The sequence below is a fragment of the Lepidochelys kempii genome, chromosome 9 (genome assembly GCF_965140285.1).
Source record: "Lepidochelys kempii isolate rLepKem1 chromosome 9, rLepKem1.hap1, whole genome shotgun sequence".
In the NCBI taxonomy this organism is placed as follows: Eukaryota; Metazoa; Chordata; order Testudines; family Cheloniidae; genus Lepidochelys; species Lepidochelys kempii.
The window spans coordinates 89,690,638-89,705,779 of NC_136388.1; the positions used below are offsets into that span (position 1 = coordinate 89,690,638).

Consider the following 15,142-nt stretch of genomic DNA (forward strand, 5'->3'; position numbering starts at 1 on the left):
CCATCTTTACTCATGTCAGGTCGTACCTTATTCCATGAGCAGTACCAGTGGCAATGACAAGGAATACCCCTGGCACAGAAAACTTGCCCTGCCCCTAGGGCATAGTAAGCAAGGGGCAGAAGGAACTGTGGTTCGAGTATTCTTATGCTCAACTATTTCCCAGCTGCTGCAAGGTCCAAAAGGGCCATGGCAGTTGGAGCACAGGTTAGGAAAGCCCCCAGGTGAGCCATAAGAACGGTCAGACCAATGGTCTATCCAGCCCAATATCCTGTATTCCGCCAAGGGCCAGTGCTTCAGAGGGAATGAACAGAACAGTCAATAATAGTGATCCATCCTCTGTAGTCCTCTCCCAGCTTCTGGCAACCAGAGGCTAGGGACACTTAGAGCATGGGGTTGTGTCCCTGACCATTCTGGCTAATAGCCATTGATGGACCTATCCTCCATGAACTTATCTAGTTCTTTTTTAGAATCCTGTTTTGGCCTTCACGACATCCTCTGGCAATGAGTTCCATGGGGTGACTGTGAAAAAGTACTTCCTTTTGTGTGTTTTAAACCTGCTGCCTATTCATTTCATTGGGTGACCTCTAGTTTGTGTGTTATGTGCAGGAGTAAATGACATTTCCTTATTCACTTTCTGCATCGCAGTCAAGATTTTATAGACCTCTATTATATTCCCTCTTAGTCATCTCTTCTCCAAGGTGAAAAGTCCATCTTTTTAATCTCTCTCACATGGAAGTTGTTCCATACCCCTAATAATTTTTGTTGCCCTTCTTTGTACCTTTTCTAATTCTAATATATCTTCTTTGAGAAGGGGTGACTAGATCTGCAGTGTGACTGAACTAGCCCCAGGTCACTTCAAGATAGGCTCCCCTCTCCCTGTGCAGGGATGATCCAAGGGCATTCAATGGGATGACTTGCAGAGTAAGGTAGTACTCAGCCACAGTAAGGGAGGCATAGTGAAGCCCTCATGATGTCAGTGAGATTACTCACAAGAGAAAGCTCTGAGCGCTGTGAGCGTCATTATGCAACATTCTTGTTCATGTCAAACAATCTGACCTTAACTGTTTGACATGAACAAGAATGTTGCCTAACGAAGCCCGGCAGTTGTGGAATGAGAGTGTAAACATAACAGCAATATGCAGGTGGTTTTGACATACCCAATTTGCTGAGTGAGCTGCGTGAGTTTATGAGTATCGTGCTTGCCTGTTGTTTCTGTGCTCTGCATCAGTGCAAACAATTACAGCTGGGAAGTAACATGGTGCCAAACACCCAGAACAACTCCTCTACTGCTGGGGGCCTGGGGCGTGTCTACGTAGCTACACAAACTTATGAGCAATCATGGAGTGGGTTTCAGGGTGATGAAACAAAGGTTTGCTTTTCACTTCTCCCCCTTCTCTTCCCTGAACCAGGGGGCTTGGTTCAGACAAGTCACTGGTTTGACCTCCCAGCAATTCCCAGTCAGGATGTGAGTGACTAAATTACTGAGATGGGTCCAAACTGCAAAGCGTGATCCTACATCCAAACTTCCCCAAAGCTGAGGGTTTAGGCTGCTCTTTTACCACTTCTAGGGAGTCCTTGGCTCTTTTAGTCTGTCCAACTGGGTTTTACTTTGCCAGGCGCGCCTCGTCTTGCTTTGACAGTCACAATAACATAGAGCAGCAAAGGTGAAAGAACATTTTTAAACATCCAGATCAATACCATTTTTGACTGCTTGGGGTTTGTAACTTTTTTCCATTCATTTGCTCAGTTGCATTTGTTCCTGGCCATTGCTGATCCCTAGTCTAACAGCAAGAGCAAAGTAGAAAGACGAAAAAAGAAAAGGTGTGAAAATCTGACATGAAATCTTAAGTCCTCTGCTTCAAAGCCCTTTTTTAATCAAGATGGTTTGAAATCTAGTTTACTGAAGATGTATCAAAATGCTGACCGTTTCAAATACAAATTTGCTGAATTGATAAAATCAGTTGTGTGAATACTGTACAAATAAGGGCAGCAGCTGGGGGCCCGGGTCAGATACTAAAGTGAGGAGAGCTGTATGAATGCGAAGAAGGATTCCTAACACATTCGCTGGCAACAGCTTTAACTCAGGAGAGACAGATGGTTTGAGGCCTGATCCAAAGCCTAAGGAAGTCAGTGGGAGTCTTTCCATTGGGTTCAGTGGGCTTTGGATCAGGCCCTCAGTGGGCTACGCTGCAGGTGTGGCATAGATAAGCTCCCTGGTTCAAAGTCCAAGAAGGCTGAATCAGCACTTCATCCTCCCAGGGTAGGAACATGGAGTGCCAGGAGGTGTGCTGTGTGGAAGGGCTCGTTTCGAAAAGCGTTTTAAATCCAAAGTCCTGTCAGCACGGACTTTAAAGATCTTTGGACTCTTATAAGAGTTAAGATTTTCCCAGGGTACATCTACACTGTGATAACCTCCCCTTCCCAGGGGGTCTCAGACAGAGCCCGGGCTCCAGCCTGAGCCCAAAGGTCTGCACTGCAATTTTATAGCCCCACAGCCCGAGGCCCCCCCCCCCCCCCCCCCCCCCCCCGCAGGCCCCAGTCAGCTGACCTGGGTCAGCCACAGCCATGCCGCAGGTCTTTTATTGCAGTGCAAACATACCCTGTGTCTTTGTTAAAGAAATTTCCCTTTCCATGGCACTGTTGTGCAATGCGCTTCCTACTAGTATCTCCTCCAGAGGCTGTGTTTCAGTGATGAAGATGTACACTGTATAGTATACCCATCACTTAGACCTGGACTGAACACTCTTGAATATTGGGAAAGTTCAGAGTTGAATTGGCACTTTGCAACTGGCCCAAATCTCTATAATGGGCCAAACCAAAACCCAGGGCCCAAACACCCTGCATTTTGGAAAAGTTTGGATTTGAACTTCACAATACAAGCATATTGCTAGTATAAAAGTGAAACACTTTGGGATCCTAGGGGCAGTGTAAAGGTCAAGCAATTTTAGCTGAAATCAGATCAGTAGATTATTTCCAGAGGATGAATGCTCTTGTGGATTGGGATTTAGGAGATGTTGGTTCAATTCCCAGCTCTGCCACAGACTCCCTGTGTGACCTTGGTCAAGACACAAGCTCTGTGCCTCAGTTCCCCTTCTGTAAAACAAGGATAATAATCCTTCCTTTCTCCCACTCTTTTTCTGATTTGTCTATTTAGGCAGGAAACTCTTCAGTTTAGGGACCGTGCTTTTGTACAGCCCCTAGCACAATGGGGCAATGATCTTGGGTGTTACATTTAGGCACGGCTAGAATACTAGTTAATCACTCCAGCATTAGCAACCTGGAGAAATGGTCTGCAGCCTTCCAAAGACAATCACCAATTGAAACATTATGATTGGGCCTCATCCCTACTACAAAGCTGCCTGTGATAGGAGGCTGCTTATCTTTGCTGCCAATGGGATTGTATCCCAGGCTAAATAACCTTCCTGCCACCTGCAAAAGTAAAGACCTTGTAAGGGACTATTAAAGAGCAGCCTGCTATGCACACGCACGTGTTGGCTACTCTCCAGCTTTCAGAATAAGGCAGTGAACTCCCGGAACTGGAAAGTTCAGTCCTATTTGCTTCTCAGACGATGTCTCCTCATATGTAGCAGCACCTGCCAGTGACTCTGAGGGGGGGAATGTAGAGACTGACCTCAGTCTGTGGGCTGGGCTCTTATGAAATGTGGCGGCTCACCCCAAATGCAGAGAGGGGGTTGCGGCACTGAGATTAGGGGCCTGCTACCACACAATTCATTCCATGTTACGGCATTGTCAGTTCAGTTACATGGGGCTGGATTCCCTTTGCCAATTAGTGTCTTTACTTAGTGGCCTAAGCGCACTCACAATTACACTTCGGTCAGTCTTTACAAAGGGACAAGAACTGGCTTTCATGGAGATGGAGCGTTCTAGCCCTCAGGAAAGTGAGGAGCTGGCAGAATGTACTAGATACATTGCACTACGCAAGCTGCCTTGTATTCCTGAGCCCCTAAGCAGACACTGCCGATCACTCTAATTTCCAGAGTATCCACAGGGATCCAGACTGTGACCATGACATTCATTTAATTACAGCTGAGGCCTGCTTGTGGAATCTGAAAAGAGAGTCTCTGTAGTTACTGTGGCACCTGGCCTCATCAGTCTAATTCATGCCTGTTGCTAGGAATGAGACTTTGGGCAACTCAGTTCCCCTCATTAGTAGGGGGAATAATACCCCCCCAACTAGTGCACAGAGATGGTATGCATACCACTTTGTGCTGAATGGAGCTGCAAAGCTGGAATTGGTTTTCAAACTTCCCCAAATCCAGTGTGCTAAAGTCAAGGCCAAGTGCAAAGTTTGGATCAGTCCATTCCCATTCTTCGGGGAACGTTTGGATCCAGAGTCATGGTTCGGGCTCTTATAGAAAGAGGGGCCAGTTGCACAGAGGTCAGGTGCAGTTTTGGTCTTGAATCATTTCTCTCTTTTGGTTACTATTTGTAAAGTGCTTAGAAAGGTCCCAAGCAGGCAGTGCTAGCCCACTGGGGGCCCTAAACAGGAATATTTTTGCCCTGCCTCCAACACACACTGAAAAAGCAAATATCTCCTCGCCCCTTCCCTTGAGCTGCTCAGGGCCCTAAGCAGTTGCTTAGTCTGTTTATGCCTAGCACTGGCTGTGGTCCCCAACCAGAGCACTAGATCCAGCCCATCCCCTGGCATCTGGGGGACTTTGGCCCTGACTCTGAACTTTGTGACTAAGGCCCATCTCCTGTGATCATGCTGGCAATGCACTGCCCCTTGCATTCCTACACCCTTCTGCTAGATGGACTTCAGACTAGCATGCCTGACATGACACAGGTGTGGGGCGGGCAACACTTGGTTGAATGAGAAAGTAAAGTCCAGCCATGCTGACCTAGCACTGGAGGTGATGATGCCTGTGCTAGCTTGGCTCTTACGGGAGGAAGACGAGAGCTGACTGAAGTCTTAGGAAGGGCTGGCTCTCCTTTAGCTCACAGCTATTCCAAGCATTTAGCACCACTATCAGCCTCCCAGAGCCACGGGCAAATACTGAATATGAGCCTGTGTGTAGCCTTTCTGCGTCAACAGGTCTTTAGCAGAGGATTTACAGCGGCTGGGCTGCCAGGAGGTTGTCACCGTGCCAGTGAGGAGGATGTTGAGAGCCTTAGCTCTGCCTAGGGTGACCAGACAGCAAGTGTAAAAAATCGGGACAGGGGGTGTGGGGGTAATAGGAGACTATATAAGAAAAACATACAAAAAACAGGACTGTCCCTATAAAATCAGGACATCTGGTCACCCTAGCTCTGCCTAAGATCTTATTTGTACAGTAACTGTTTGAGTGGCAATGTGCTCAGGGAATCATTAATGTCAATCAGCAGCTGAGCCTGGACCAGACAGAGCCCCCACAGACATGAGATCGTCAATATGCCGGAGGAGGTTTTATGTAAAAACCACCATCATAACAGACACCCTTTAGGTAGCGTGCTTTAGGGCATCAGCCTGGGACCCAGGAAACCTGGTTCAAATCCTGACTCCTCCACTAGGTTGCTGGGTCACCTTGGGCAAGTCTTTTCCCTTCCCCAGGGGTCTGTTTTCCCAATAATGACACTGACCTCCTCCGTAGCATGCTTGAGATCTCTTGCTGAAAGTGCTTGCCAAGAGCTAAGTATTACTAACACCTAATTCATTTCAGCAAAGAGGTCAATGACTGGAGACTGAATTCCCTCTCAGAAAGGATTCTCCCTCCCCGCTCAGGTTGAAGTATATGGGGAGAATGATGTAAGGAAACTTGCCATACGACTGCCTGTGCTTTCTATTGGTGAGTAAAGAGAACATTTACATTGTTAATGACAGGTTTCAGAATAGCAGCCGTGTTAGTCAGTATTCGCAAAAAGAAAAGGAGGACTTGTGGCACCTTAGAGACTAACAAATTTATTTGAGCATGAGCTTTCGTGAGCTACAGCTCACTTCATCGGATGCATCCACTGAATGTATCCGATGAAGTGAGCTGTAGCTCACGAAAGCTTATGCTCAAATAAATTTGTTAGTCTCTAAGGTGCCACAAGTCCTCCTTTTCTTATTATTAATATGGGCCATGTTCCACTGGGCGCCAACACTTGGAAAAAGGCATGTTACAGAAATGCCATGAAGTACTCACAATGATGTCTATCATGTACCAAATGCTTTTAACTGGTGTTCTTGAGTTTTCTTAGCTTGATTAAATCTCTCCCCCCTCCCCGACAGAACCCATTGCGTGGAATGGATTGCTCCACACTGGAATGGTTTGTGAAAGTGGAATGTGAGAGCAAAAAAATAAAAGGATCAAATTCTCTTCTCCATTACACTGGTTCAACCCTACCAGATAATGGCCCATTCACTGCCACTAGATGAAGACTCCATGGCAAATGTACCAACATTCTGATTTTTACAGACTGCATTTCTTAGGACTCAGCTCCTCTTGAGCCTAGCCTGTATGGTGGAGCCTAGTACAAGTCAGAGTCTAAGCACCATCCTGCTGTACTCAAACCAGGCCCACCAGCAGGTCTCCCACAGCACCAGCACTTGCAAAAGTAGATTCAGTACTCACCCTCATCCTAAGTCTACGCAGCCGTGATTTCACAGCCTCACGTTTCCACTTCACGCTACAGGGGGCTAGTGGGAGGAGAGAAGTTCCAGTGGCATGGACCACGTAAGCCACGTGCCAACAGGAAGCCCCCAAACAGCAGCATTTCAGGAAACCCCTTGCAATTCAGTAACATCTAGCAACCAGCCCCTAATTACTGAATCCATGTGTGTGTGGCACACAAGGGTTCTCCACCCAAATAGCTGACCTAGAGCTGCCTGATTGGGATGAAGCATTAACGTATGTTGAGGGAAAGGGAAGTGCTCTCTCTCAGAGTAACTCATACCCCTAGCAGCTGCTTGACTTTTAAATACCAGGCCACAATAAGCACAAGTTGCTGAGTTACTCTGCTCCTGTGTGTGGACTGGTTTGTAAATGACCTTCATCTGTTATATACAGGTTGGGAGGGAGAGGGTCATAGTGAAAGAATAGAAAGGCCATGTGTGGAAAAAAAAAACAAACAAGTCACATAGCAAAGGCTCTTGGGTAGGTAATCTGGGGAATGCAGAGATGCCTGCTCCATTTAGTTCCCTGGTGGCATTGTATAGTCAATTACCTAAAGTTCATGCTCCATCACATTCTTGAAAAAAGAAAAGGAGTACTTGTGGCACCTTAGAGACTAACATTTATTTGAGCATAAGCTTTCGTGAGCTACAGCTCACTTCATCGGATGCATTCAGTAGCTCACGAAAGCTTATGCTCAAATAAATTTGTTAGTCTCTAAGGTGCCACAAGTCCTCCTTTTCTTTTTGCGGATATAGACTAACACGGCTGCTACTCTGAAACCTATCACATTCTTGGACATCCAACTGATCTTGTTGGATTAGAAGCAAAATGTTCTGCACCTTCACACTGCCACTCACAGAAGCATTACCTGAGGCTGGAAGCCCTGGCAAGCAATAGCAGGCTGGTAGGAGACAATATTCCAAGTAGGAATTCAGAGTGCCAATCATGCATAGCCAAATAGTGCCTGCCCTTAAATTACTGCTGTAATTAATGAGGTTGTGCCCTCTAATTCAGAATTAATTTTCAACAGTAAAAATGACTCTTAGCACTGTGTAAGGCAGCTGTAGGGCTGTTTGTTTGAGTCACACCACTCCATTTTGATCTGATTGGAAAAATGGCTCTAACTGTTTGAGTTAGAGACTGAGGCTAAGAAGGGTGGTTTAGGAAAGGGCCTGGAGTGACCTTCCCTCCTTGAAGTCAGATTTAGGGATGGGAGGGATGCATTTGAACAGGATAGATGCACCAAGTATCCCATTGCCCTATATTAATGTAAGCTACATCTGCACATCTAAGTGGGGCAATACCCTAGCTGCATTTCCTTCGGGGGTTGAAGGGATAAGGTAGAGGTTATGTAGTACCAAGCAAGGTCCAGTGGCTGTTGATTTTTAGGTAGGCTATGTAACCCAAAGAAAGCAAGCTCATGTTTAATAGGGCTGGTCTTCATTGCAGTTAACCCAGGCTCTGATCCAGCTCCCCTCCATGCACAAAAACCACTACCCCATATGGGGTAGTGTTTTCTACCCAAGCACATTGCTCACACTTGGGCTAGTGATTCCCCCCGCCCAACCCCCTTCTGTGGGCATTGCTCCCTGTTGCCTTCCCATAACTCCGCCTGGTTGCTTACGTTCTCCCCCACTTCACAGGGAATAAGAGTGGCTCCATTTACTGCAGCACTAAGCAGAGGATAGTCCCCCCCACAAGTCCTAGTGCCTCACCTGAGCCTGGATACACTTCAGGGGACATGCTTGGGTAAGGCCTTGCCGAGTAGCTGCTCACAGCTGGACAAGACCATCCTGGGTGCTCACAATCAAGCGTGAATCACTCAAGCTAACTCTGCAGGGAGGACAGGACATACCCATACCTGACTGGTTTTGCTCTTAAATATGGAGTCAGTAATTTCAGCCACTTCCTTGAAATTCTTACGCTGAGAGACTCGTTTTCCAAGTGAGTTAATCCATCGCTCCCTTGCATACCTTTCACTGGGAATTCTGGCTACATCAGACATGGGTTAAACCATTTCTGGCTCCTTATCTGCCTAGAGCGTGGCTAGTTTTAATCTCAAGCTTTCGCTAGCACCCGTAGGCAGGGGGGCACTGCTGGCCTCTTATCACTTAACAGCTACCTTATCTATACAGGCACCGAGCTCCATGGAGATTTGCATTACGATACCAGTGCAGACAAGGCCTGTACATACTGGGAATTGTTTGAGATTGGGGCTTTAAAGGAAAAACAGTCAGTCAGTTAGGTAGTATCCCTTTCTTCTCCCCATCAAGAGGGTACATGACAAGAAATACACCCTGTTTGTGGATTAGCCAGTTATTCAAACACTTTCCTATTAGCACAAGCATTAGAAACTTAGGTTTACCTGGACTATGCCATCTCCTTAGACCACCCCCCCCTTCCCTCGAGTGCTACTAGGAGTTTCTCTACTTCTTCCAGCATTTTCCCCACTGCAGCTGCTGGTGGAGTGAGGCAGAGTTTACCGAAAAGAGGTAAAGCAAGTACAACACTAGTAGAGTCGGTTCTGGATGTTTTTTTTTTTATTATTATTTCCTCAGACTTGTTATTTAAACAGGAGTGCCTGAAATAAAAACATTTGAGTCCCATCATCAGGGGAATGACTTGATAAAGACAGAGGTCAGGTGAGCATGACAACTGCCCTTTGCTAAACAGTACAGATACCAGTTGTAATTGATACAGTTTTGACAGTCCATGAATGGTCAGAGTAAGTTACATAATACAACATGCCAGTTCACATGAGGAAGTAACTTAAGTGTACTTCTTGATTTCATCGTACAATACTAAGACAAAAGCGCCACCCATTCCTCTGAGTACATTGGACCATGCACCCTTGAAGAACGCCTTGGACCCTTCATCACGGGCAATCTTTCGCCAGCAGTCAATTGTACCAGAGTACATGATGTCAGCTGTGGAAAGTACAGAGCTTGTTAATGAGAGGAGTCACATGGACTAGGATCTTGCCCAGGTCAGTAGTGGCTCAGCAAGGCTGTCTGCTTTGAATGAATTACATTTCTGAGCTTGTGCTCTAGTGTTATTAGGCATTTAATTGTTTATCTTTTACTACACTTGCACCAATAATGGCATCTCATGTCTATATTGAGATGTAATAGGCAAGAATTTGAGTTTTACTGTCTATAGCAACTGCACTAACATCTCAAGGGCTTGGGTTTAGCAGCTGCATAAAGGCAAGTCTTCACTGCAAGTCATCCCAGGAGATATGCTGCTCTACCATTGTCATGGCTTAAACCAGAAGCACCACCATCTGCTGGGAGTTCTTCCACAGATTGTTTATATGCAACAGAGTGTCGGGATGTATTCTAGACAAAGGGCTGCATGCTCTCATGGAGCAAGGAACTCAAGCTCTAATCCTGGTCCAGCCAGTGACTTACTGCACATGCTGGGAAAGATGGACTGTTCTGCCTATAAATGGATATCATATGTCTCACCAGAGCATTGAGAGGACTTTTACTCAGAGTGGTATAACTGCTAAAGCAATAGACAATCTGGCTAGTCAGGGCATCAAAGGAAACCAACATCCATTTACAAGATTCCACTTCTGAACCATGAAGTCTTGCCTGCCGAAACCCTTCTGATCCCACGGGCCTTGAAACAGAGATAGAGTTCTCTGCACCCATCTTGCATCTCTGGACAGAGAGGTTTTTTTGGGAATGCCCACCCACATTATGTTCTACATGGGAATTAGATACATACTTGCTTTACGCCCTGACTGCATCATCATACGACGGCGGACAGTATCAAATGGATAGGAGGTCAAACCAGCAACAGCAGTAACTGTCTGAGCAATCATCCAGCTGATAACGATGTGGGTGTTCTTTGGGTCAGGAAGCATTCCTATGGGAGGGAGGAGATCAGATTAACACCACCAAATCACTGTATATTATAATACCAAAGTAAATCATTTTTCTGCATTAGAGTCTAGAGTTTCTTCTAACAGCCTTAATGTTGTTTAGCTTCTTCTGCATTTTAAGAAGTTAGTTCAAAGGACCTACCCTTTGCAGTGTCATAGATGCCAAAATAGGCAGCTCTGTAGATAATGATACCCTGAACGGATACATTGAAGCCTTGGTACAGGCCCTTAAGACCATCAGACTTGAAGATCTTGACCAGGCAGTCACCAAGACCCTTGAATTCTCTGTCGGCTCCAGCTTTACCCACATCAGCTGCCAGACGGGTACGGGCAAAGTCAAGAGGGTAGACAAAACACAGAGATGTAGCACCAGCAGCACCACCAGATGCCAGGTTACCAGCAAAGTAACGCCAGAACTGGGTTCTTTGATCCACGCCACCCAGGAAGATCTGCTTGTATTTGTCTTTGAAAGCAAAGTTGAGGGCCTGAGTAGGGAAGTATCTGATCACATTAGCCAGGTTGCCGCGCCAGAAGGACAGGACACCCTGCTCTTTGGGGATACGGACAACACAGTCAATGATGCCCTTGTATTGCTGGTCTGCTGCAATCTGCTTGCTTGCATGCTGCACCTGTAAAACAGTAGAAGAAGATGGATTAATATCATTGTGCTGATAAAATTACAAGGCTGAAGATCTGGACTGATGAAGTTTCATGGTTGTCACTTGGTAGAAATGTTTGTTTTAATTTGCATTTGATAATTAGCATCTGATTCCGGGGTCTGGATAGACAGTCTTCCTCTACAGAGATTAAGTACGTTTGAAGAAAATCCATTTAGGCCAGAAATGTTGAAAGCTTGTTATGAAATAAAATAAGCTTGGTCCTATGAAGCTAGAGGAATTATAAATGAAATGACAGATTTGGTAGTGAAAACATGAATTACTAGTAAACAAGAATGAGGATAAGATTAAGTGTAGATCTCTTAAATTTGGTGACAAGACAAGCTAGAGTGAGTTATTGTTGAACTTTGCTCATTATAACTAGGCGTGGAAGGATTATATTTGTACCGGTAAATTTTGATTTCACTGCACACACAATTCATAATCACAATTTACAGATAAGGCAACATAAGAAAAATGCTACTTGAGACCTCACGGTTTGAGTTAAGGATATTATACTCAAGGATATTTTACCATTTTGTGTTCATGGTTATAAGGCTTTAGCTTTTTGAATCTCAGTGACTACACTCATTAAATTGTCTGACCTCCCATAATTTCCCTGCAACTGTGAAAAGCATGCAAGTTAAAAAAAATTATAAAAAAATAAAAATTAAGTTTGCCAGGCCTAATTATATCAGTGTCATGAAAGTCTTAGGCTGCTTCAGTGAGAAGTTTCACTGTCCTCTAAGCAGATGTCAGTGCAATAGACTCCTGGAATACAGAGAGAGGGTAAAGTGCTGAATTCCAAGGTGATCACCTGCCATTCATTTGACCCAGAAACAGGAAGTGCTGTTCTCTTAGGGTGGGGTAGTAATAAAGATCTTCCTGTCTCCATTTAGACTTGCTAGGATTTTCTAGAGCAACCCTCCTCCGTACACTTGTCACATCATTCTGATGACAGTTTGACAATAAGGCGGATTACCTACTGGGGGCAGCCAGAAAGAACATCTTTAGCGCAAAACTGCACGTGAATTTCTTTTCAAAAGCCAAATATGCTTTGCTACCCTGGATTTTTTCCATAGTGCCCAAAAGGCAGCAATTTACCGTGATCCACCCCAGATCAGAGTTGCATGTGCGGTCTACTTTGGAGAGCAACGCTTAGTTAGTAGCCTGCCTTTATCTTTTTGGAGGGTTTTTTTTTGGGGGGGGGGGGGGAAGAGAGAGAGGAGAGTGGGGTCGTTTGGCCTGGAAGGTCACCGGGCTTCTTTGCTTTCCTCAGGCTGCGTGTTGTGCCAGCTTGGCTCTGCGCGCTGGTTTTACCGCACGATGCTCGGAAGCGGAGAGTCGATGGAGGCTCACTCGGGGGGCCGAGACCCCACGGCTGGGCCCCGGGGCGCCGCTGGGCCCAGAGCACGAGGGCGACGCAGCCTCCAGCCCGGAGGGAAAGGAGCCGGGGCGGAGGCTGCTCCACTCCCCCCCGGCCCGGAGCCGGGCCCGGCACCGCTTTGCCTAAGCGGAACTAGCTGGCTCCGGCAGCCGGTCGAAGCAGGCGGGTGGTTTCCGGCTCTGCCCGGCTTCTCCGCGCCCGGGGAGCGCCCAGCCGCCGGCACAGGGCCAAGGAGACCGGCTCCTTGGGCCGGGCGGGGGGCAGCGGAGCCTCGCCCCGGGCCCAGACCGCGCTGGCTGCGGCGGCCCAGCTCCCTCTCCCAAGCCGGGATGCCCGGGCCTGCCCTCTCCTTGCCGCGACCTTGGGAGGCGGCTCAGGGCCCCGGCATCTCCCCGGCTCGCGGATGCGCCACGCGGCCACGTCCCAGCTCCAGACAAAGCCGGGGCCGGTCCCCGGGATTTCCCCGAGCACTCGGGGCCCGCCCGCCCCAACCCCGGCCGGAGCCCATTCATCCCTCCCTCCATGCATGCATCCGTCCATCCATCCCTCCCCGCCGGCGGGCGGGCCCCCGGCGCATGCCAGGCCTGCCCCGCGCTCTGCACCGCCGCCCCCCGCCGCCGCCAAACCCACCTGCAGCAGCAGCTTCACTCTCTCGATGGGGGCGACGGCGGTCTTGGAGATGGCAGCGGCCACCCCCCCGGCCAGGAAATCCTTGGCGAAGGACAGGGCGGCGTCGGCCATGGCGGGGGCGGGAAGGTGAATAAATTAGAGCCGGGGAGCGAGAGGCGGCTGCTGGGGGGCCCGCGGGCTCTGAGGCCGAGCTGCGGCAATGGCCGGTTTATATACAACCCCCGCCCGGGCTCCAGCGAGCGGGGCGGGAGGCGCACGGAGCTACGCACGGGCAGCTTCCCACCCCGCTGATTGGCTTGGAGCTGGGGGGCTGGGCCGGGGAGGGGCCGGCTGGGAATGGGGGGCGGGGGGGGGGCCCTGGGTGTCGCCTCCCCCCACGTGGCACGGTGGGGACGGCCTGTGGGTCGGAGGGTTCTCCGGCGTCACGGGGCGTGGGGGGACTGGCAGGGCAAGGCCGGGCTCTGTGCCCTGGGGCAGGGTTTGGGGCCGGCAAGGGGCTGCTCTGGGTTTCCGGCCGTGACGCCGAGCGAGAGGCTGCTGCTAGGCAACCCCCGGGGAAATACGGAGGGGAGAGCGACCGCCTGCATCAGCCTGTGGCACCGTCGCCGTGGAAACAGGGTTGGGACGGGGAGCACCCCCACAAAACCTCAGGCCTGAGTCACTGATCACAGGCGCCTGGGGGGCGGAGAAGGTGGGTGGGCCCCGAGGTGCACATACTGTGAGGGATGCTTCCCAGAGTCATGGTCACTGGGGCTGGACCAGATCTATGGGATACTGGAGAGCAGAGCTCAAAGGTGGCTCACAAAAAAGCCTGGCATGGCCCCTGCCAGGTCGGTCATTGCCCAACAAAAAAATTTTCTCTCAGTTTGTTTAACTACTTTTATAGACCTTCCTCTGCAGCAGGCTACCTGATTCAATCCCACCTCAGAGTTCTCCAACTTTGGGGGGAGGGCAGAGGTATAACAGCCCACTTTAAACCTTAATCTAGTCCATGTGCCTTCCAGTGAAGGACTGTTCCCTGCATATTTTTTTTCAGTGTCTTTGTCCAGTCTATTTTGTGTTACATCAACTCAAGCCATCAAATGTGCTACATGAATTTAATCTCCAGGGTTAAGAATGCCTAAAAAATAGTAAAAAAACCAAACAAACCCACCTCATAAACAGGAAAGAATACAAAGATATGAATGAATAAGACTAGCAAATAATAAAATCAGTTCTTCCATTCAGAGCTGATCAGGAGAAACTTTTAAGGCTTCACTCCACTCATACTCATTAGGGGAATATATGAGGTGAGCTTTCATGCCTTTCATAAAACCATTTCTTGACAGAGAAAGTTTCGGAAAACTGATTTCACCCAGTCACAGAGGCTCAGGTTAGAGTGCCAGTTTAACTATTCAGACAAGGGGTCCAAGGCCAAAAGCCTGTCAGTGACTATAAAATAAAATAAGTATCAACCTTAGGACTATCATTCAACTGAACAACTGATGGGATAAAGAACAAAGATAACTGTGTCTGTGGGGGTGTGACTGTAATATGCAGTTAGTGGAGGGAGCAGTCAGCATGGGGGAAGTGAGTGGTCATCAGCCTGGACGTTAATACAAGGATCGAAATCTCAGTTTTAAATGTTCCCTAATATCTTTGTTAGTGAAGGGCGCTAAGCCTGGACATCAATCCAAATTTCACCTCAGTTACATTCTGCCTAGCTGTTTCCTCTCCACTTTCACGATATTCTTCACTTCTTATATGCTATTGGAAACTCTTATACAGGTCTTGCATTTTATACAAGCAGTGCTTCATTTCAGTACTGCGTGAAATACTCCCGGCATAGTCTTTAGGGGTGTTGTATGGCTTAGGGTTTGTGGTCACACTTTATAAATGATTAACAAATATAACGATGTTACAATATAGATGGTTATAAGCACACCAGGAGAAGGTGTTAAAGATATTTATAAATAACTGATGGACTTGCTAGACTATCAATCAT

The 15,142-nt window shown here is 47.8% G+C and overlaps 1 protein-coding gene across 1 annotated transcript; it reads right to left on the minus strand.

The window, feature by feature from the left end:
* Positions 1 to 9,114: 9,114 nt before the first annotated feature.
* Positions 9,115 to 13,361, minus strand: SLC25A5 (solute carrier family 25 member 5). Its single transcript, XM_073361341.2, has 4 exons — positions 13,159 to 13,361; positions 10,628 to 11,114; positions 10,329 to 10,469; positions 9,115 to 9,523 (listed from the first exon to the last, which is right to left on the minus strand). The coding sequence occupies exons 1-4, from the start codon at positions 13,267 to 13,269 to the stop codon at positions 9,366 to 9,368; spliced, it is 897 nt and encodes a 298-aa protein (XP_073217442.1). The 5' UTR covers positions 13,270 to 13,361; the 3' UTR covers positions 9,115 to 9,365.
* Positions 13,362 to 15,142: the final 1,781 nt, after the last annotated feature.

Coding starts and splice junctions, on each gene's coding strand:
- SLC25A5 (XM_073361341.2), bottom strand. CDS start 13,269: ATGGCCGACGCCGCCCTGTCCTTCGCCAAGGATTTCCTGGCCGGGGGG. Junction 11,115..13,158: donor GAGTGAAGCTGCTGCTGCAG/GTGGGTTTGGCG, acceptor ACTGTTTTACAG/GTGCAGCATGCAAGCAAGCA. Junction 9,524..10,328: donor GCAGTCAGGGCGTAAAGCAA/GTATGTATCTAA, acceptor TACTTTCCACAG/CTGACATCATGTACTCTGGT.